General features: G+C 41.7%; 1 protein-coding gene across 1 annotated transcript in view; it reads right to left on the bottom strand.

The window, feature by feature from the left end:
- The window catches only part of PCP4 (Purkinje cell protein 4), a 51601-nt gene extending 34401 nt beyond the window's left edge, over positions 1-17200 (bottom strand). The window contains exon 1 of the mRNA XM_031612573.2: positions 17073-17200. Coding sequence (XP_031468433.1) covers positions 17073-17081 — 9 coding nt within the window. The 5' untranslated portion in view covers positions 17082-17200. The remainder of the gene's footprint in view (positions 1-17072) is intronic.
- Positions 17201-24688: the final 7488 nt, after the last annotated feature.

Here is a 24688-nt window from a genome sequence, read left to right as displayed (position 1 = left end):
ACTGTCCTCAAGGCAAACAAATTAAATTAATAACATTGAAATAGGAAAAAAAATAGTACTAATTTCTGAGCTTTGTTTTTAAACAAACAATCCCCAAGTTGCTGACCACATTTTAAAAGCTAAAAGTAGTCTAATCCTTTTGCTTCCTGTAACTCATAGCCATCTCTCATCACTCAAAGCTTCTGAAGTTCCCCAGATTCTGTAAGGCAAGGACTAGGACAGAAGCACTGAATAAACTGTCCATTGGGTATTGAAGAGGAAACAACTGAGCCAAAAGGAACATGAGTCTAAAGCCATAATGATTATCCAGTAAAACAGGATAAACAGTTTTGTTGCTATGTTGCGCAGGAGGAAACATAGTTTATGACTGCTTGGGGCTATATTAATTTTAACTCAGTGGTTTTGCTCAACATCAAAGGCACATCATTAAAAATGTCTCCAAAAATCAAAGTCAATCCCAATTTGTCAGAAGATGAAGGAAAAAGGGCTACTGCCAGGAACCACAGTAGGAGAAGAATATAGGAGAAGAATAGGTTTACTTCCCTGTTAAATTCTTAGTGCCATACAGTGCAGCTCACTAATGTAGTGTAAAATCTACAGAATTAGTCTCCAGGTGTACAAACTAAGGGCAAAAAGTGAGTTTTCAGCCAGGAGGATTTCTCAATAAGAACATTAAATTACTGCAGTGAGGTTTTCTATTCATTCTCCTAACCTATCCTGCAATCCCAAACCTAATTTTTGCTTTTTGTTACATTCCCTCTTATATTCAGATTTCGGGACCCTTTCAGCAACACTTCAAAGTTGCACCTCAGCATTAGGGATGGTATCCAGGCAGTGGTTATGAAGTTTCTTGGGGCAGAGGAATTACTTTTGAGGAGCTATGGAAAGCCCAATATCAGGAGGTGAGACTGTCAGGAAGCTCTGACAATTGGGTCAAATGGTTTTATCTTTCACTTGAGTGCAGGGCCCATGTGGTATAGCATGCTGCATCCTAGTGAAGCAGGGGTTGCAGATGTTTAAAAGTATATTGTTTCTACCGTAAAGAAAAAAAAAAGAGCTCTCAAGAATAAAAGAAAAAAAACAGAAACATTGGAAAGTTTCTGTAAAGTTAATATCAGAAATGGCTGGTGTGGCCTTGAATCAGATTTTTTTTTAAAACAACTATTTCACTGACATATTTTGTGTATCATTAGTATGCTCTGTTCTCATCAACTGGATAACAGCAGGGAAATCTGCACAAATCCTAGGCTTTTCTTAAGCCTCATTTTGCTACCAGGTCTGCCTCTAACACAAAAGGCATTAGGTGTGCGACAGAAGGAAATACATGTTGGTACAATGCAGCATAAAATACATCTGTGTCATGGGTCAGCCAGCTGTATGCCAAGAGAGATTTTAATCTGTGCTGCTACCACTGATATCTGTTCTCTATACAGAATTTTCTGTTAAGTTTATAAGATGTATCTGAATATTTCATTTCATTAACAAAAACAGCTGCTTTAGCACCAGAAAGAGAAAAGTAGTGAAAAATATATTTTAGTAACTTATAAGTTTATAACTTTTCTTCAAATAAAAATGTTGTAAATATTCACTTAAGGATTTCCCAAGTTCTCCAAGTACAGCTTGTAGTTTTCCTAGTTTGCAGCAGAACAACCTGGAAATGCACTAAATTGATGCCCACTGATTACAGAACTAAGTATTTCCTGTTCAGTATCTCGAATCTGCGCAGGCAGTGTGGACGTCATTCAGGAACAAAGAAGGAAACAAAGCTCTAGGCTGATTTTTACTTAATGTCTGTTGATCTCTGAAGGTACCAGAGAGGTTTAGACTAATGAAATAAGCCGCAATTGAACTCACTCACTTTGCTTATAGGTGCAGGAAGATCCCAAAGCACACTTATACAGCTATTGCTGCATCGTTACTTCATAGTGCTTTTTATCTTCTTTCCCTAGGTGGAATTCTGAGGACATCACAATTGCATGTCCACTCCTACACACTAAAGGCAATAAATTAGATATAAATAAAGACAGAAAACACACAAAGCTACATCCTTCATATAGCCTCATCTTTCATATACTTCCTGCCTAAGTGCACTACATGCAATTACTGATTACAAGAAAATGATGTTTTCCGTGCTTTTTTATACTTGGTATGAATTTGCTATTGAAAACAAAGGTCAAATATTCAATTAAAAAGAAACAAATAGGTAGTGGACGCTGAGGAAACCATTTACTGTTGCTGGTTGATCATTACATACACATGCATGGCACAGGAAAACAGTTCTGTGATGAGGTGACATTTGGAACTGACTGAAATCAATGGTTATTGTGCAACAGCTCCTCCTTCAAGCTCTAGCAAAAATTTAATTTAGATCAGAAACTAGATGAAGACCCAAAATTTAAGTATGGGCAAAAAGCAAACAGCTATGACCTGGAACAAGTGGATATACTCTGTTGAATTTGGAATTTCAGTGTAAGTTGGTGAAATCCTTCTTTGCTGGAGATTCCTGGGAATTGTATATCAAAATGCATGAAGATGGAGAACAATAAGATGTGTCCTGGTGTATGACAGGAGAGCCATGCACAAACTGTCACACATTCACTCCAATTTTAAGTTTCCAACACCAGTTTGTGATTCAGATTAATGTTAAACCCCACTAATTACATAAAGAACACTTACAGTCAGAACTGAAGAGTCCCAGAGAAGCTTGAATATCACTATGAAAACTGTTAAAAGTAAACTCTTCTCATTGGTTTATTTTGCCACCTTTACAAGTTTCCCCACTTTTTTCCTCATATCACAGACTGAATATTTATGAGATAAAATTGTCCTCTGACATCTGCATTTAAGGTAACAGCAACAAACACAGAGCATCTAGCCAATACTTTGAATATATCCGTGAGTCTGATGTATTTGCTGACTTCTTGCACATCTTTGCATGAAGTCACAGATCAGATCTTTGAGTGCTCAACAGGAATGGAAAACATTTAAAAATGTATACTTCAGTACAAAGCATTCATTTATATGACTAAGTTTCTGGTAGAAGTGACTTTTTGGAGACTACCACCTTTTCCTGCCTTCTGTCACCCTGGGATCTCAGATCTTTGTGAAAGAGTAGAAACCTAAGTAGCACTTTCTTTATGTCCCTTTGCACAGTGGGAATTTTCTATTCTCTGGCCATCCTGAGTTGCCAGGGCAGCATAATATTGCCAGAGCAAGAGTGCCAGGATTCATCTTTCAATATTGGCTGTCAAAATTAAACAATCCCTGGCACTCTGACTATTTTTGTAATTATCTTCATGGGTCAAGCAGTGTTGTATTATTGATTGTCATTAATTTTAAAGGATCTCCTATGGCTATTTTTATACATTAAAATCCCAGAACTGGGCTGAGATGAACAGATGTGATTCAAATTGTGGTGGCATTTGAGGACTGTTCTGTTCTCCTCCCCCTTTGCCCAGAGGCATGCCTAGCTTCAAAAGGCAAGAAGTCACAGCTTGGTGGAACCAAGCTGCCGAAATATAGCACCTCCAGAAACATCTACCTGTGCAAATTCCTTGCATCTTTCTATAAATGATAGAACTTGAATCTCAGCATTCACATCCTTGCACCTTTTAGTCATTTAAACTACTTAAGAATAAGTCTACATAAAATGCTTAGTTCACCCAATGGACAGAGTGCCTTAATCACGGGGGTGTTCGCAGAGTTCAGGCACTTGCCTCAATCAGCAAAGTGCAGCTAGCTCACTTTTGACCAGACAGAGCTTTTGGGTTTGAGGTGAATCCTCAGCACTAGCACCCAGTATGCTTCCAGGCTGAAGAGGGAGGCAGCTAATAAGGAGCAGAGAGAATCACCGTCTGAGATGCAGAAACCCACTTACAGTGCTGTATTTATAGATTCTAATAGCACAGAGGAGAACTATGCCCCACTTTCACCAAAGCAGTGCTGCAAATTTATAAATCAACACACTGAAAACCTGCTGATTTTGTATTCAAATTCAATGCAGTGTTCTAAACAGAATATTTACACCAACACCAAACATAATCAACATAATTAGCACAAACGGTAGCTTGCTTAATATTTAGGTTATTAGCATATTCTGAATTAAAACATTATTAAGTAAATATTTCTCCGAAGACATTTGTAATCACTTTTTTTTTTTTTTCTGAGGCAGGGATTAATGGAATCTTTGAAGTTAATTTTGAAAGCAGCTGCAAGAATGTATTTCCCAAATCCTGTTAATTACCATGCCAGCCTTGAGAAGTAATCCTTCATTTTTTTTTTTTCCTGCAGGAAACAGGGTTTGATCCTGCAAGGCTTATTTACAGAAGAACTTGCATGTGAACAAGTACTTGTGTTTACTTCAGCAGCATTAGTTGCTTGAATGAGAGTTGGAATCTTACTGCGGTACTGTAAGATCTCTAAACTGCACGTTAAGTTCTGTTAAGCACAAGATAAACAGGGTAAAATTAACTATAGAATAAGCCTTCAAACGCCAACTAACAAAAAAAATACCTCAGCTCTCATTTGGAGAAGGATGGTAATGCCTGTATCCACAAACTACACTGCAAATTGATAAATAGGAAATATTAAGGTGACCCAAAAGGAACATTTAAATTACATAAAAATAGATTGATTAAACTGTGAAGTATAAATGAAAAATGACTGGAATTCTTCAGATGGTCTCTTCCTTTTTTAATCCTATTTGTTCTTATCTACTGGTAGCATTAAATTTGGCACCACAGTTCCAGAAAAGGCAGTTTGGGACAGAAAACCAACCTTCAGAACACCCATTCCTAGTATGATCCAGTCCAGGTTGTGGATGCCCCATCACATCCTTTGGGTGATCTGTTCCAGCAATGCTGCACAGCACTCCTAAGAAGAAAGATTTCCTTGCATCTCCCAATGATTTCAACAGCTAATTTTATTCTGAACTGGCTTTCTCTTAAAAAGCTTAAACTGCAGATGGACCAAAAGTTCTTGATAAAAAGAATCTGGAAGCCATAGTGTTCTCAAAAGAAGTTATTTGGAATCATTACATTTTTTTTAAATTTTAAAGTAAATATCCTATTGCCCCGATTCAAAATACTGTTTACTAAACAGATCTCAAAACATTTAATCAGTTGCCAGTTCAACATGAATCTGTATCTCCCTGTGATGCTGCACAATCTCAAAGAAACACCAGGCAACCAGGCACTACCAAAGCAGCTCAGTGACACAGGAGACAGCCACACACAAACAGCATACCTCCATTATAAGCCCTGGCCAGCTGTGCAGGCACAGTTAATGGCAGCTGTGGCAATTGATGAGGAGCTAATCAGAACCTTGGGGACCTGGGCAAAGTGTTGAATACAGAGGGCATCCTGAGTACCCTTTAATATTAGCAGTCTTGGATGGGAAGAATGTACTAAGCCAATTAAGGGGTCAGGCTCTTTGCTCAGGCATGATATAGCTGATTATGGATGGTGTTGGTTTTCTTAAACAAATATTTACTTTATATTTAATTCCTCCAAACTCTGCTGAAATTGAGGGTAATTTAATTTGCCAAGATACAAACCCAGCTGTAATTGAGTTAGAGGCTGTCTTCAAGGGACAGCTTGGTTATTGATGGCAGAAGTCTGCACTGACAAATTGCTTCATATCTGATCATATCGACTTTATCATTATTAAAACAGACTGTGCATCTTCCCAGACTGCAGAAGTTTGGGTGTGTTTTTTCTGTTAGCTTTTTTTTTTTCCAGCTGTAGAACTCAAACAAAATTCCTTCTCATTTTCTTCCCACATTCTTACTTATTTCTGGGGTAAACAGACATTACTACAGCCTGCTAGAACTGCCCAGACAGGTTTTGAGAAGTTATTGATTACAGCAGTTTCAAGTCACTATATAAAGCAACTTCCTGCCTCCACCATAGGGAAAAGCCTTCTGATTTTCAAGACAACAGCATGAGGAAGCAGCATGGATTTTTATGCATCACTTTGCTCCTCACCCCTCCAGGCAGGCCGTGTGGTCACAGACAGCAACCGCAAGCAGCCCGAGAGCCATTTGCAGTTTTGACAGCAGCTTCTGAGGGGCTGTTCCAGCAGCAGGGGAAATCACTGGACTGAGAGCACACTGCAGCCTTGGCAGCGCACCCTACCCAGGGGCTGCACAAAGAGATGATGCAGACCCGTTATCTTTGGCTCTGCGCCACCAGGACATCCCTACGCAGGGAACTCTGAATTGGCAGCTGAAGCTGCCTTGAAATTGGGCTGTACTTGACAGAAATTTGTCCCTCACTGTTCAGATCTGCATTGAAAGCGACCCACTGAGACTTTGGGGGAGCAGCTTTGTTTCCAGTGCAATGCAGTTCCTAACAAAGCTGCCTTGGCACTGTGCATCCAAGCAGCAGCCAAGCGATTAGAAATAACCCCACAACACTCAGAAGGAAAATGGATGGGGTGATGCACAAGGTCACACTGATTGCCAAGCTTCAGGGACAGCACTCATACATGCTCACATAGAATGCAGAGGAAAAAAAGATAGATCACTGGCTTCATCCAAGAGCTGGCTGAAAAATACAGATTTCCACAAGTCTGAAGTTCTCTGGACCTTGCAGCTGCTCAGTGAAATTAATGCTACTATCAGCTTTGATGTTAATAGCAGCAGAGAAATTAGGAAAACAAGTTTCAGTGTAGCTGTAGGTAGTTCCCAACATCCCTGACTCCAAGAACATACTCACCAGGTTCACCTGACCTAGGACTAAATATTTTTCAGTTGCTGCAATGCCCTAGCCTTGGAACAAGTTCTCAGGAAATCACAGAACCACAGACTGATTTGGGATTCTAGAGACCTTAAAGACAAACTAGTTCCAACCTTCCTGCCATGAGTATGGACACCTCCTACCAGGCCAGAATGCCCAGAGCCCTATCCAATCTGGCCCTGTCCCCTCCAGGGATGGGACATCCACAGCTTCTCTGGACAGCCCATGCCGGCACCTCACCACACTTACAGCGAAGAACTTCTTCTCATTATCTAATATACATCTCCCCTCTTTGTGTTCAAAGCCGTTACACCTTGTCCTACCACTACACTCCCTGGAAGAGAGCCTCTCCTGATCTTTCCTGTAGTTTTCCTTTGTGTACTGGATGGCCATAACAAGGTCTCCCCAGAGCCTTCTCTTCTCCAGGTTGAAGAAGTCTAATTCCTCTCAGACTTCTTTCATGGCCAAGGTGCTCCAGCCCTCCCATCATCTTTCTGCTCTCCTCTGGACCCTTTCCAAAAGCTTCATGTTTTTCTTGTGCTGGGGACCACAGGCCTGGACAGAGTATTCCAGATGGGGCCTCATGAGGGCAGAGCAGAGGGGGACAATCCCCTCCCTCTCCCTGCTGCCCACCTCTCTTATGGTGCACCCCAGGATACTGTTTGCTTTCTGGGCTGCAATCACACACCGCTGGCTTGTATGCAGTTCTGCAAAACTGGTCAAACAAATTCAAGAAAAGCTCCCTCACTGTTGTCTCAGATACTCCTCCACAGAACTATCCTTTCCAATTCAAGTTCAGTGAGAATTCACATTTTCTCCACTCCACATTAGCAAGATATTGTCATCTTACTCAGATGTGGTTAATGACAACCCATTACATAAAGTCATTAAAAAAGGACCTCAATGTGTTCCTCCAGAAAATAAAGCCACGTAGTCATTTTGTTAATATCCCACCAGACCTGAGTTTCACACAGAAAGCAGATTACAACATTCACTTAGATCCAGCTGTGCGCTGCCTGACATGTTGCAGTCTGATGAAAACATCTATTAATTTTAAAGGCTTATATGATATGACCACAAAAGATATTGTTAGAATTTGGATTTGTAACTCTCATTTTTTCCCCACAATTTACAAGAGTAATGCTAGATCCTTAGCTAATTGTTTCTACATATGCAGATCCATCCCTTTAACCAGCTCCAGGGTGAAAATGCACCGAGCTTCTATTCAAAGCAAGGAACACAAGGCAGAACTCAGAACAAAATCCTTGTAAAGCAAGTTGAGGGTCTCCCGTAATCTTTCTGTAGAGATGCATTCAGCTTGGCTTGGATGCTAATGCTGTGCCATAGCTTGGGAAACGAGCTGAAGTGATAGCTAGCCAAGTCTGACTGGCCAATTAAAACTGGCATGAAGTCAGCCTGCCTTAGGCATTTGGCTGACCTGCTTAAACTGCAGCACACGTGTGCTGGCACATGTAGTTTAAATGTGTGCCAAGCCAACAATGTGCTTGTTCTCTCTTTAAGTGATGAGTATGCATCTGTCAGATCTGAGTGGAGTAGTGATACGTATGAAGCAGCTATGAAGCCTCACCTCGTATTTTTTCACCATGTAATCTGCAGAAACCTGTTTGCCCAGCTACCTTCATTTGCCTAGTCTGCTTTTCCTCCTCATTCCAATCAAGTTGATGCTCCTATTTTGGAGCAGTTTCCATCTTCTGTATCCCCTCACATTCCACTAAAATATGTTTGGAACTTTAGGAATTGGTTTTCAGTGCTGCTCAGATTTCATTCCAGAACACCACACAGTATCTCTCAAGTTCCAGTAAAAGATATTGTTCAGGGTATTTCAAACTAATTTTGAAACTGTGCTTAGGAATTCAACAACCAGAATACTTAGTATTTAGTCCTTGAGATTTGAAAAAGTTTTTTTTTTTTTAAAAAAAAGACAGTAGTCCCATTACATGGAACACTGTTACTAGAGACTAAGAAGCACTAGAAATCAAATGAAAGACATGCTTGTGTTTTTTTTTTAATTAGAATTATTTTTCTGCCTAAGCACCTCTCCCCTGCTGCCTCACTCAAGACTTGGGACTTGAGCACTTCAGATGTTGTCATTTTTAGCTTCAGTTCATCTCAGGCCAACTATTCTCCACTACCAACCATTACATTACAGTTACTTTAGGATGCCTGCACCCACCCATCTGATGCATTGTTTAGTTCCTTTTGAAGGGAAGTCTATCTTGCATATCCAAAGCCCAGTTCCCTTGTTCTCATAGAAGAGGGCACTCTTTCCTCCCACTAATCCAACTTCATTCTAGTGAATATTCAGGGCTTTACTGAAATGCACACAAGTTCTTCACAGAGACTTAAAGGCAAAGCAGCATGTCAGGTAGTACGACTTGCCAGAAATGACTCAGCTGAATGAATCTGGCTCAGAAACACTACTTCACTAAAGCCAACCTTTTTGTGGGAGAGTATTCCTGTATCTGTAAAAACACACTCATAAAGCACTTTCTTCCTTAATATCATGCATGCTAATAGATTCAGCTTGGAAAGAGCCACCAATTCACTTGGAAAGAAGAGCCTACTAACTCTTGACAAGATTAAAAACCTATAGCATAATATTACACTGAGAGTTGTCCTACTTCCAGGGACATAAGCCTGATCAGTGCTTGCTTGGGCATTTCTGAACTGCATCTTTTCTGAGGATGACACAACACACCTGAAATCTCCACAAATCCTTCTACATCAGAGCAAAACAAGTAGCCAGGCTCCCTGCAGTTCTTCACTCTTCTCCATTTTTAGTATAGTCATTTTGTGCTGTGAACCAACACACATTTTCCCCATTCAGGTGCAGCAGCATACAGCCTTTGAGTTTAAATCATTAGATCTTAAACATTTGGTTCCCGTTGTTGTGGTTTAAATCAGCAGGTGGTAAAGCACCACACAGCCATTCATTTAGTCTCCCAGCCCTCAAGTAAAATGGGGGAAAATTCAGAAAAATGTAAGACTCACAAGTTGACATAAAGATTATTTAATAAGACAAAATGAAGAGAAATAGTGATTATCTTATAAAACATGTATTTCTTTTAAACAAAACAAGAAATGCACAACACAGTCACTCACCACCCACTGAATAATGCCCAGTCAGTGCCTGAGCAGAAACAGCCCACCCAGTCAACTTCCCAGTTTTATAATTTTGCATGACATTACATGAGAAGGCTGCAGGGTGACCTCATTGCAGCCTTCGAGTAACTAAAGGGAGCCTACAAACAGGAGGGGAGTCAGCTCTTTGAAAGGGTAGATAATGGTAGGACAAGGGGAAATAGTTTTAAGTTGAGGATGGATGTCAGGGAGGAGTTCTTTGCTCAGAGAGTGGTGAGGTGTTGGCACAGGCTGCCCAAACAGGCTGTGGATTCCCCATCCCTGGACATGTTCAAGGCCAAGTTGGATGGGGCCCTGGGCAGCCTAGTCTAATATCAGATATGGAGGTTGTGGCCCTGCATGTGGCAGGGGGGTTGGAGCTTGATCCTTGGGATCCCTTTCAACCCAAGCCATTCTCTGATTCTATGACACAGAACATTCCTTAAAGCCATTTTCAGTTAGCTGTCCTGGTTCTGTCTCTCCCCAGCTCCTTGTGTACCTGTTGGCTCCATATAGCACTGCTCAGCAAAACCTAAAACATTGGTGTATTAACACTGTTTTTCTCCTATAGCCAAGACATGCATCATACTAGACACAATGAAGAAAATAGACTCTGTTCCAACTGAAACCAGGACACCCATTTATCTGGTTATTCTACAGTAGCTTCTCTAGTCCTGCTGGCACTATTGGGTAACTAGAATCAAATGAGCTAGCCAAAGAGCAACAAATAAAGCTGGTGACAAAACAGTTCACCTCCTGCCAGGCCCTTGGACACCAAGACCCTGTTTGTGACACTAAATAAACATTAGCACACATCCCACCATAGCTAGTACTCCCTCTCTACCCATTAAGGAATCACAGAATCACCAAGGTTGGAAAAGACCTCCAAGATCATCCAGTCCAACCATCCATATATCACACATCCACATCATCCACACAAACCATGTCTCTCAGTACAGCATCTAAATGCTTCTTGAACACCTCCAGGGCTGTTGACATCACCATCTCCCTAGGCAGTCTGTTCCAGTACCTAACCACTCTTTCAGAGAAGACTTTTTCCTAACATTCAACCTGAATTTCCCTGGAACAACTTAAGACCATTCCCTCTAGCTCACTACTTGGTAGAAGACAACGATTCCCACCTCGCTACAACCTCCCTTCAGGAAGTTGTAGAAAGCAATAATGTCGCCCTTGAGCCTCCTCTTCTCCAGAGGCAACAATCCCATTTCCCTCAGCCACTCCCCACGAGAATTGTGCTTCAGATTCCTCACAGCTTCATTGCCCTTCCCTGGACACGCTCCAGGGCCTCAATGTCTTTCTTGTAGTAGGGGGCAAAAAACTGAACACAGCACTCAAGGTGCAGCCTCACCAGAACTGAGTACAAAGGGACAATCACCTTCCTGCTCCTGTTGACCACACTATTTCTGATACGAGCCAGGATGCCATTGGCTTTCCTGGTCATGTGGGCACACCGCTGGCTCATGTTCAGCTAAATGTCAACCAACAAACCCGCAGACCTAACATATAATGAGCAAGCACAACACTCAGTCTCAGGTAATCTTTAAAGTTTGAAGTCAGAAGGATACCACCTTTAATAGCTTCCCTCCTCCCTCTCCCTGCCCATCCCTTTTTTGGGTCTTCTGTTGAACTATCAGCTTCAACAAAAGCACTCTATCATCATTCAGTCTACCTTCACCATTCTCACAGTATAAGGTACACCTCCACTCTGGGTTGTGTTTCATGCTCTGCATACTAAGGTGATAAGGTAAAAAAAATTGATGTCTGCAAAGTAATACTTTTCTCTTTAAGAGGAGAGAAAACTCGCTGCAAATAATACTCAAGGCATGTAGGCAATTTTCATTTCTGACTAAGCTTGTGCTTCTTCCAAGTTTCATATCGCTCATAAATAAGAGTACATATCATTTGGTATGAATTGATCAGGTGAGAAAATAGCAGCTGAAGGACTAGCCAGTGCAACACTTATTCCATACACTTTTATATGGAAAGTGGGAAGAGACATGGAGAGCAAGGATAAACTGAGTTACTTCTCCCCAGTCCTGTCATTAAAAGCAAGTTTCACAATTACAACTCTTCTGCAGTTGCTTGCTCTGAGCCCATTCCAAAGACTGTCATTTCTTTTCCTAAGAAGAGACAAGTAGCCTATCTGATCTGTCTCCTCCATTTGTTTCCATAAGAGAAATAAAGAATGATTGCCATTATTAAAAGTAGATGGAAAAGCAAAGGGATAAAGAATGTTAGTTATGATTTCACCTAGTTTCTATTTATTTGGCATGTCTATTTTTGTTAAACTAGTGTCTAAACAACTAAGAAAAAAGAAACAGAACACCTTTTCTTAGAAAAAGAGAGGCTGTTATTCATCTTTATTAAAGGATCCTATGCCTCACAGAGAATAAAGTGTTGCAAGGCCCTGTGATTTCAAGGCTCCACTGCAACTGACAGGATGAAGAAAGGCATAGCTTTCTTCTGATGCACACAGCCTTCTCTCAGCCCTCTTCAACCAAGCAATGAGCATCACATGATTTACACACCCACTGTCTAGGACCAGCCACTCTATTAGAAGTTCTTTTGTGCTGTTGTTACAGGAAAAGAAAACATGTAAACACTGACATACTACTTTTTATTTCATAGACTCGGAAAATAAGACAGATAACATCAGATATTGACCATATACCTTATTTCATCATGAGCCTGACCAAGTCAGCATAGAAATGGTGGAAAGATAATCCTCGTAATCTTGATAATACATTAGAATTGTAGGGACGTTTTATTAATATGTTACATGCCTTTAGAGCCTGAAATTATACTCCTAATTTTTCTATTGAAGTGCTGGATGCAGTTCTCTTGTTTTACAAATACAGAGGTTTTCATTTGAAATTACTCTTTAACAAGGAAATGATATCATCTTGAAGCACACTTCTGAAGCCAACTATCTCCTATTAGAGCATTCTTTTGATCTGTTAGCATTATACACATTGAAAGAAAACAAGCTTCTTTCTGAACTGTACCACCTTCACCAAACTAAGGAGATTAGCTTCCAACTTCATTCATAAGTGCTGTTTGAGAAGATGCCAGATTCCACTGAAACCACATCAGGGGAAGAATAGGCAAAGTGATAAACCTAAAAAAAAACTTGTTCTCCTTCCTTCCTCCTCTTTTGAGAAGCAATTTACTACACAGCTAATAAGTAAATTTGAGATAGAAGTGTTCACACACCTTCAGTCCCACCCCTAACCTACAACAGCTGCACGATTTCTTCCTCCAGCCTGCCACATTCTAGTTGCACTTTAGGTCTATGCAGTTGTGTACCTATTGTGGGTATAACCTCAGTGAAACTGGTAGTTCAGATCACTGCAGTATCTGAAAAAAAGGCACTGTCATCATCATCATATCCCCACCCCCTCATCCTACTGCAAGATGTCTGCTTGCACCACCTCCCTCCACAACCTAGATTGCAAGAACCACACAAGAGTACAGTAGCTTTGTGAACAAACATGGCATATTTCCCCCCAACAAAAACTATCTCTGATTTCTTGCCATCAGGATTATTGATGTTAGAAACATCACTTCAGTGTTTAAATACATCTAGTCTCAAGACTAGAGGTATCAACAGTTTAGTCCAGTTTCTATGGAATATTAAACTCAGTTTGGGAGAGCAATCCATGAAGGAGTTTCAGCTTTCCCACTTAATTACCTGAAACAGTTACAGTTTCAGGCAGAAACCAGCACTAATACCAGAAGTTCCATTCTTGGCTACATTCCTCTCCTTCTGTAACAACCTCCTGGCTAGGGTACTTGACTGAAGTGATGGAAATGCATCCCAGGGTCTTCCTCAACCTGTAAGGAAGCAGACACCCTATGTTGCTCTAGTAGACTGGAAACATACCCACACCATGAGGTTAAATGGTATTACTGACTTGGATTGCTTTGGTTATAAAAGGCATCTCCTCTCACTCCAAAGACTGATGAAGCTCAAATTTCAGGACAAGCCTTTGACCCCTGTGTTAGGCATATCACATTTCTAGTAAAGCAAACATCTTTCCCAACGCAACTACTGTGTAACTATCTGAAGATAATCTGAGCTCTAAATTATACAAATTAAGTACTCTGGGCTGTAGTTGGGAGCTGCTCCAGATTTGAGCTGATAAACCAGGAATACCCTGCACATCCCATTACAGGTAACACAATCATGTACCCTTCATGATTCTCCCAGAGGTGGGCACAAGTCAGCAGCCAGTGCCAAATTCAAGAGCCATAAGACAACAGGAAGGAGCTTGCTTGCTCCTCAAGAAACAACAACTGGGGTTATTTGTATTCCAAGCCCAGCTAAGAGACCTAAGCACTCTACAGTCAGACTCCAAGAGTAAGACTGATCCCTAACAACAACCAGAGCCATTCAACACAGAAGGAAAGACTGGCAATGACTGCTGTAAAAATATTTGTATGAAGTTAAAAGCGCTTCTTGCAAGCCTTCACATCAGAAGAATACTGTCAGCATGGCCTGACAAACTCAGCATGTCAGATAATTACTCCACTGATAAGCTGACAGACTCTTTGAGGTGAGTTTTAAGCTTAAAGGCTCACTAGTGAGTGTATATAGTGATTTGGCATTCTTCTGTGAACCAACACCCAAGATGACTTTCCCCAGTTCATCCTAGGTGACAAGAAATCTTTAATGGAAGAACAGTTGCATCTGTCTCATAGATGCTGTATGACAGTAGCTAACTCTGAACAGCTTGGCCATTCTCTCCAGGCTCATTAAAGTTGAAGGAATAAACCTACAGACCTAGAGAAAAGGCTCCTCAATTACTCGAGAACAGATTTCCAAAGTTACTTCAACACCTAAAAACACAATTCAGTACATAATGAACTATCTCCAGCTAAAACCAAGAAGCATTAGCAATACGTTTGGACACTTCCATGATCCAACTAATAAATCCTTATACCTTAAATCCCCTGGAGTTACAGTGCCAGATCTTTGCACAGCAATCAGAATCTCTTAAATATATTTTTTGACTAATTGCAGATGAAGATTTTTCTGCAGAGAAGTTTTCCTCACTGAAAAAAAGTTAGCTGCTAGAAAATAAAGGAGTACTATAGTCACATTAATGGCTGCTTCCTCTTCAGCTTTCTCCATCAGGAGAGTGGTATATCACATAAGCAGGAACTACGTTAATTTTGCTTGAGACAGTAAAATAAGAAGCCATGTAAAAAGTCTCAAATAACTTCCAAAATACCTGAAAGCTCTCTTCAGAATTTGCTACCACTGCATTTTAAGTTGCACTCAAATACTAGCAATTATAAGCTGAAACCTTTCGGCCATCTCAACACCACTTTGAGATAATCTTTTCAGGGCTCAAGATGAGCCTTTTTTAATCACTGTCCTCAGATCCTCTGTCAGATTAGGACAAAGAAAATAAAAAAAATCAGTTACAGCATTACAACTGAAATCCACCAAGACCCCCATCCAAACAGATGTTTAAGGAGCTTGCTTTCTAATTTTTTTTTTGCCTCTGCTTTTAAGCAGTCTTCTGAACTGGGGTGGTTTGGGCTGGTCCAGTTGCTCCTACCTGTCTTTTGGAAACAGAATATTCTTTTGACTGTTGGCTTTCATTCCGTATAGCTGTGGGTGATAAATGCTCCAGTATTATCTGGAGAATGACAGTAAGACTGAAGACAGTGATTGCACTTAAGCATCGTATAAATGTTATCTTCCTAACTCTGAAGGTGTGCTAGAAATACTGCTCTGTGAGGCACCAGGAAATTTATCATGAATAAAGAACCCTGTGGTGGTATTAGCAGTGATCTTAATGTTCATCAGGACACACTATGCACAAAGCAAGCAGTAATATTTCAAACTATGAAAGGGAAATTACTGAGCAAGTACAACCTAGCACAGGAATATAATGTAAGAGTGCCTTGCACAGCTGCAGTCAGTATAGCAGGATCATTCAACCATTGCTCTTCACCAGAGAATTTCTCCCAAAACACTATCTTAAAGGAGCACCCAGTGCGGGTGGCAGAGGTGTAGTTACTTTAGAAGACTACAGCACGGACTCTGCCCAGTAAATTCAAATGCAGGCAGCAACAAGGAGAAGTCATAGAAAGCATGGTGCAAGTGCACTTAGGCTGTCAGATCTCTGCAAGCAGCAGGAATGCACAGTGAGGCTTCCCTCTGCTTTCCCCACTTGCCTGACCCACAAACTAAAATGTAAGCTTCTCCTCACAATTCTCTCTCTGGTCTTCACCTCAAGTCTTTTACTTAAGAGAGCACCAAAGTATAACATCTGCACAACAGCTAGTCAGAACTAATTCAATGCTTTTTGCTCTACTCATGTTGCTAAGACAGGAATAGCCATTTGTTAGAGCAGCGGCAGGTCTTTTGCAACAGGAAATAGCCTCCAGAAATAGGTGCTGGGTAAGGTGTAATTACAGATATCGCTACTCATCCCCAAGGGAAAGTGCAATGGAGAATTTGGGATGCTGCAAGCTGACTCCGGCTGGCACTTGACTGACTGCTTAAGTACATCATCCTGCTTAAGTCATCCTGTTTAAGTACACACCTAAGAGAAAAATACTGTTTTGCCCTCAGAACATTTCTCCTAAGACAACTTATTTACAAGCAGGCAGCAATCCTACTAGCCTATGGAACTATCCACATTCTTTTCCTTAATTATCCTTCCCAGGTCAGCATTTATGAAGTTCACATTAGCATCAGACTACAGAGATGTCATTTTCTCCATGAGCTCCCACATCTGGCTCCTGCACAATTTGTTCTGTGATGATTCCGTGCAGAGGAAAGCACTGCAAACACCTTTAAACTCTGGTTTTCAAACCTCCAATCCTCCACCGGGGCACACGGTCCTTCAAAGCACAAAACAAGGCAACACCTCTCGCTTTGAAGGAGCGCACACACCTGTAGAGACTCATTAAAAAGCAGCTTTACAGAAGCTACGAGCTTCAGACCCCGCACACAGCCAACGCACACCTCTCAGCTCAGCCGAAGCACCCTGCCCTCCCCAGCTGACCTTAGGAAAGCAAACATTACACTTAACGCTCAATGCCTCCCGCACCCGCAGATCCCCCGTCCCATCCACCCAGCCTCCCACTTTCTGAAGAGCACCAGCGGATCCCCTTTACCCTCCCAACTCCCGCGCCCAGCGGCCGCTCACCCACCTCGCTCATCTCGCCCGGCAGCCCCGCACGCAAACACCCGCCCGCGCCCCTAACGGCAGCACCCGCCCGGCACCGCACACCCGCCGCCCCGCGCAGCCCTTTAAGAAGCGGCGCCCCGCGCCCGGCCCGCCCAACCGCAGCCAATGAGTGCCCTCGAACTCGCCGAGCCCCCGCGCCCCTCATCCGAGGAGCCGCGGCGCCCCCTGGCGGGCGGTTGCGGAGCTACGGGCAAAAGGGGGAAAATGGCGGAGGGCGGAGGACGCGCTGAGAGGGAGTGAAGGTGGACGCCGGTCCACGGGAAACGGGGGATCTGCGTCCCTCTACCTCATCGTGCCTTTGGGAGGCAGATCTTTCATCCTGAGGTCTGAGAGTGGATTTCTCCATACATTTCTGCCAGCTTTCCAGGTGCGTGCTGGAGGTGCCCTGAAAATGTGAAATCCCGTGCTCGGTCCCAATGGGACACCGAAGTGTCACAGCCACTGTGTCACCCACCGTAACTGCCATCCCTATGGCAGACTTCAGCCAGTCACAACATGAATCTCGCTGCCCTTTCTCTTAAAACATACAGCGTTTCTTTGTCAGGCAGCTTTCCTGGAGGGATGGAAAAGGGTGCTCTCAGTCATTTGCTTGACAAAAATGAAAAGATAATAAAACAAAACTTCGGAAATTATGCAGTTATCCTCCAGCATCCATCTTCTGATGTAGCACAATGCCTATATTTGGCAATAGACGTTCAGATGCTCTGACTCATGTATCTGTGAAGAAATATAGATTCAATTTGCTCTGAGGATGCATTTAACTCCCTCAAATTTCTCTTAAATTGATTTAAAAAGAAAAAAAAAAAAGTTAAAGTAGCACTTTGGAGAGCCCAAGAAGATTGTTGGCCTTTCCACACCCTGCAGCAGCCTCTGTGTCAAAATCCACATCCAGGGCTCATCTGGATGGAGGCAGTGGAAGGAATTTTGCAGTGCCTTTATGGAAGGCCCCTTTGCCTTGCCTCATTGCAATCTTCCAGAATTCAAGGGAAACCTACAAGCAGGAGGGGGAGTGACTTTTTACTGAGGTAGATAGTCATAGGATGAGGGGGAGTGGCTTTAAACTAAAAGAAGGGAGATTTAGGTTAGGTGTTAGGAAGAAATCCTTTCCTTGGAGGGCAGTGAGGCGCTGGCACAGCTGCCTAGAGAAGCTGTGGTGCCCCATCCCTGCAGGTGCTCAAGGCCAGGTTGGATGGGGCCCTGGGCAGCCTGAGCTGGTGGATGGTACCAGTTGGGCTTTGAGGTCCCCTTCAACCTAAACCATTCTATGATTCTATGATTTACGACTAGGGATCAAAATGTTGCAGGATTTTATTATTATTATTATTTATTTATCTATTTATAGGTTTTTCCTGTTATTTTCTGTAGCAAATGAGGGGAAGGACCCTATTTTAAAATACTGTCTTCACCTCCCCTGGTATTTTACAAAACTCACGTTGTCTCAGGTCTTGTTGTGAGCATACCAAGTGGGCAATAAGCAAGGTGGGAGTTTATTGCATGAGTAGCAACTTGTTCTGCTGCTTCAGAAGTGTCACTATGGTGTGAGTATCCAGAGTAAAAATGGTGAAGTTCAGGCCCTAAAGCAGCTTTGAGTTATGTGACAATATTTTCTAGTGAAAGGCAGTCAGGTGTATTGCATTAGTAGCTATATTCTGACAAGAATACCATTGGTCTGTGAGCTTAAGGGGTTAATTCTGACCAACGGGCTCACAAACGCACAGTAGGTGACAGAGACAGCTAAAAGAAAACATTTTCAGCTTCCACTGACATTGCTAAGAACCCTGCTGGTTGCAGGAGAATAAGGCTGGATTTGAAATTCTCTTGCTGCTTACCTTGGTGGAAAAACAAACATCCTGGGAGCGTTGCACAGTCTCTGCTTGTATCATGCCCAAATAGGATCAGCTACCTTTCCCTCTGTATATTTGGTCATTCAGTCCTGTGAGAGCCCAGCAAAGAGCAGTACAACAGTGAGGTGGGCCATATTCATACACCAGCACATGTCCTCCCCAGGTATGGCCACTGCCAGCAGCAGTTGCCAGCTAGCCATCTGGATGGCAAGCAGTACATGCTCATTTTGTAACTGCATGAAGAACGTGTGCTGGTGAGGTATGACATAAAAATGGATTTCTGTCCGAGAGCTGGTCTCTCTTATCATCAAAATATATGTGTCGTATCCAAGCAGAAAATCTCACTGCTGTAATTCAGGCTGCACTCTGCAGTGCACACAGAAGCATGTGAACAGAGAAGGCTCTTTGCACTAGACTCAGTGGGGGAACATACAATGTTTTTATTTTCTGGACTGCCTTGAGGAGTTTATAGCCTCCAAGAGAGATACTCCACAGAGCACACTGAGCTGCACCCAGGGAAGCCCAGAGGCACAATGGGCCTCAGCACCCAAACAGTGGAGGACCTGGGAGCAGGGACAATGAGAGCTGGTGCTTTGAGGAATTAGCTGGCAACATTAGCTAGAAGAGACACAGTTCATAGAATCATAGGATCAGAGTATCTTGAGTTGGAAGCAAATCGCGAGGATCATTGGGTCCAACCACACAGAACCACCCAAAATTCACACCCTGTGTCTGAGAGCACAAGGCTCTGAACTCTGGCACTCAGAGCCACGCTCACTGCCCTGGGCAGCCTGTTCCATGCCTGGTGCAGACCCTTTCCCTAACCCCCTCGGGCCCTGTCGCTGTCACACAGAGCAGAGCTCAGCGCTGCCCCTCCGCTCCCTGTGAGGAGCTGCAGCCGCCATCAGGCCTCCCCTCAGCTCCTCTGCTCTGCGCTGAGCACAGCGAGGGGCCTCAGCCTCCCCTCACACACCTTGCCCTCAGAGCCTTCCCTATCTTCATGGTAGAAAAAAAATGGAGGAGAATGGAAGTCCCTCGCTTCTCAGGGTGCTGTGTTAAATGGCAATTCCTAGCCAGCTGCTGAGTTTATTTTTTTCAAAAAGGCATTCTTCTTCTAGAGCAATGATGCTGATGGTGATGGCAGTGCCCTTCATGCAGTATCCCCTTTACTTGCATGTATTCCAGCATGCAGTTGCAGTATAAGCTGCACAAGATGCCATCAGCAGGTTTTCAATGAGCAGAGGACTCCCCTCTCCCATCTAACACCCCAAGCCTTGTTCACAGCCTTCCAGATTTGTTTATCATACCCTGGAGAAAGTTTCCACAGCCAGTTAAAGCAACCCAGAGATAAACGAAGGGTTGAAATGCTACATGCCTCACCTTGTTTTTAGTGTGGATCTTCTGAACTTCATAGCCCTTGAACCTACACACACACATACAGACACACAGATCTGTCCTAAACCTGGGTGCAGACTGAGTTCTGACATGATAATATATGAGCCAGCTTAGTTTGACATTCCTTGTGTTCTGGCAATGCAATAGCAAGATGAACATCTGAGGAGCAACTTAGAATAAAGATGCCTCTAGTATTCATGTTTTGTCACTTCTGCTATGTGATGGCACCAGGTTTTGATTTTGAGGTACCCCTTAGCTGAAAGGCTTTTCAGCCTCTGGTAATACTTTTTACCTTAAAGGTACACCACAGCTCAGCTTTTACTTAAGTGAACAGCTAAGCAGTGACACTTCTAAATAGAGAAAATGTTCTAAGCTATTCTATTTTCAAGAGTTGTTATATTCTGAAAATTGACTATTAAAACACCACCTTCTTGTTCATCATGTCTGCACTTGCTATGCATTCAATCTTGTCTGCTGGCATATGACTACAATTTCACTGCTTCTTACTCCCACTTATCTGAAAGAATTAACGTGGAGAAGAGCATCTGAGCTGGCTTCTGAAGAAGAAGTGCTCACAGACTTCCAAGGAGTTTCACCCATGCAAGAAGACCGATAACAGCTCTTCTCTTCGATTGTGAGCGAAGCCTAATTGGAGATTCGTATGTTGCATATACATGACAAAGAAACTAATTGTACTATCAATCCTGGTCACTAGCAGTAACAGTAACTGTGCAAGTCTTCCTTCACTTTAAACCCCACCATTGGAAGTGTCTAGGAAATTGGGTGGTTTTATTAAAGTATGGCTAGCTGCAGGATTGTTCCAGAAGACACAGAAACAGAAAGTGCGGGGGAAGATAACTTCTTAGGCTGACATATTTTCAATCAAAATTTGATCCAAATCAAATCAATCCCCCCCCCCAAAATCAAAATGAACATATGACTGTGCCTTGAAAGGTGTTCTATATTCCACTGGTGCCAGAATAGATTTGCATTTTGATTCTGACTGCAGAAATTGAAGTTTCCAAGGACTTGAGATCAGTACACTGATGTGAAGCCTGTGCCTCTTTTTTTACTCTTTGAAATTCTAAAGAGATAGAACAATTTTACACAAACTTTTTGACAAAGAAGCTTGTGTTGCAGCTGAAATCAAGGATGCTGATTTTGAATTGGAAGGTTTTGTTTCAGAAAGATGTGTATATTTGAATACTGGAAAACAGAATGGGATCTAGAACATGACCTTCATTACAGAGAACATGCCTTAATTATAGGCTTTGGTCTTCTTGATGGCAATACATCTAACAAGCATAGATCTGCACTCTCTGACTGGCCACTCATACAGATCAGCTAATTTGCCCAACTAAATAATTGAAAAAGTAGGAAAAAAAAAAAAAAGCAGTTTCCACAGCCTTAACTCCCATTAGTATGTATTTTTACCTTGTAATTAAGAATCTAATGGCTGTGTGTAGTTCAGGAACAAAGCACCTCTGAAAATCTGTGCCCTAAGGCCTGTGTTACAATCTAACCTGTGTTCCCATACAAGAGCTAGGAGCCAGTGGTTTCAACAAAATCTTACCATGATCCATGTCACAAAAATATATCAAGTATAGTTTTGAAAATTTGAGACTTTTATCCAGAGATCTGCATGATATGACTTACTTTACAGCGTGAGTAATCTTGTATCCTAAAAAAACAAAGCACAACCAAAACAGACATTAAAAAAAAAAAAAAAAGAAAGTACCCAAATATAAGTGTGAATTTTTCAGTCAAGCCAAAGAATTTTGAGGGATGCAATTCATAAATGTGTCCTGAGCTTTGGTGGAAAGAAAGCTTATCTCAGCTTAAGTTAAATTCCCTAAATGTTTCAAAGCCCAAGGAGTGCTGTGGGTTTGGACTTTTTGACTGGCTTTTGATTTGCAAGGAAGATAGGAAAATGTGTAGTACTCAGGTATTATTTGGCACTTAACCACAGCAGTTAACTTTTTAATTAAACGGTAAAAAGACATATTAATTATCAGCTAACAATTTTCAATCTCTGTACAGACAAAGGAATTAACGTGATTAAAAAGATCCACAACAATTACAGCTTGCAGTGTGGAGAGAGAAAGAAGTTTAAGTGTACTCCTTCCTTTACTTCAGTGACTTTGGAGAAATTAAGTTTAAGGACAAACTCCATTCTCATTATCTTTTCTGTCCCTTTTAGATTAAACAAGCAAAGCAAAGAAAAAATCAAATCCTCCCCCCAAAAATTCTCAGTGGTGTCTTACAGAAGTGAAGAATTTAATTCCAGTACAAACTGAGACAATCATTTGGTGCTGCATACCTATATATGCACATACAGCACATATGCACATAGGTGTGTGTGTATATATGTATATATGTACATACATGTATTTATACTGCATATGTCAGGATTAATTAAGATATCTTGGAGAGTCTCATTGGCTCTGTTGACTGTTGCACAGGAGCCAGAGTTCAGGATCCTCTTCCTCTCTGTGTACTCCCTAAGTCCTTATTCTGCTCAGGCAATGAATCTAGAAGGCTCCCAGCTTCAGAGGAGCTGAAGTACACTGCAAAGATAACATCACTACTAGTACTTAATGCTGCTTGAAGCTCAGTGATCATAGTCTTCTCTCCTACTTCAGCTGCAGAAAGCTAGTTTGACCAAAAATGAAAGATATTGCTGTCAGACCCTTTCTCCTCTGCGCACCACCCAGCACTGCTACAGTGACTGCTGAATCTACTGGATGTCTTGTTGTCTGCAGAAGCACAGTGCTGAAGTTTCAAAAGGATTTTTGTCCGGTTTGCTTTTCTTCTTTAGACAGAGCAAAGGCTTCAAAACAACCTCTGATCTTTGTGCTGTAGCACTCCCAAGTTTTGTCAAACACTTTGCAGGAAATAGTAAAAAGTCAAGGCATCCAAACCCTTCCCTTCCATTTGCCCTAGAAACCTTTTAGTGTTGTACTGCTAGTAAATACACATAATGTGTTCCAGTAAAAGGAAGTTAAGGTCACCATGTCAAGTGATATATAATTGGCAGCTGCCAGAATAAAGATTCCAATGTATATGTATTCCAACTCTGATCTCACCTCATACAAATACATGGAGGTTCTTAATTTTTTCGGAAGACGGTAGCCTGCCTCTGCTGCGCAGGATGGACCCAATTAAAGTGTGAATCAAGACTACGTAATCATCTGTAGAGGAAAAAGCTTATTGATGTCCAAACTCACAGAAAGGAAGGCCAATAAAAGGAAGAAGAATTTGTCCCCATTGCATCTTTATTGATAGAACAACATTCTCCATAATTGGAGAATATATCTTTATTGATATATTTAGGACCGACACCTGAAGTTTTGAGGTTCTCAACCTCAGTTTTTGAGGCCTTCTACCCCCATGTACCTGATTTAGAAATTGAGCAAGTTAAAATTAACATTATCTAGAAGGTTGGCTGGAGATAGGAAGCTGGATATGGACTTGATTAAAAGTTCTCTCCTAGGCATATTTCCTACTTTCTGCTTATTCATGAAATTAGATCCATTCCACATATCAAGGTAAGAATATTTAGTTACCTTTCAGAAACTGAGCTAGTCAAATAAAAAGAAAGGTCGGCAGTTTTTGACTTCTGAGCTGTGAAGTATGACAGTAGACCAGATTGTGCTGGCTTCTAGAAATTTAGTAATGGGCATACACAGAGATCCAAACCCAGGAATTTTAACATAGCCTGCTCTGTGCCACCTAGTTAAATCTCTCCTTACAGAAAAGATTAGTTTGCTGAGTACGAAGCATGGAAAGGAAAGATGACGTAACCCATGAAAGAAGAAAGCAGCTATGCCTGTTCACTATGTAAAGATCTAACCTCATATGTAGATACAGCTAACTTGACTGAAACTTATAAAATAAAACTATTTGGGGATTTTGTTCATTTGTTTGTTGGTTGGTTGTTGTCACTGTTCGCTTGGAAATGGAGATGGAAATCAAAGCAACCACCAGCTGACTAATGGGAATGAATGTTCTCATGAAAAGCATCTCACTTTTAAAAGTGAAGAAACGTTTAGATCTGCTTCCTTCATCTTTTTTCTATAAAGCCTTTGTTACCAATAATAATGCATAATTCAGCTCTTTCCTATGGCCTAATGGTGACATTTCAGTTGAATGGCTGATGACTTTTCTGAAGGCCTTGTCCACCTGCAATTCTTGCTAGAAAGTGCTATCTCTGACCCAGTATCTCTAATTGAGGTGTTATTATATAAAGGTTCTTGTAAAGGTCAACATAACTCTAAAATAGATCAGTGAACACAAAAGATAAGTGGTTTTCTGTCTTGACTCACTACAGTGCTGTTTT

Source organism: Phasianus colchicus, chromosome 1 (assembly GCF_987193195.1).
Source record: "Phasianus colchicus chromosome 1, bPhaCol1.hap1.1, whole genome shotgun sequence".
NCBI classification, from domain to species: domain Eukaryota; kingdom Metazoa; phylum Chordata; class Aves; order Galliformes; family Phasianidae; genus Phasianus; species Phasianus colchicus.
This window is presented reverse-complemented; position numbering and strand designations above follow the sequence as displayed.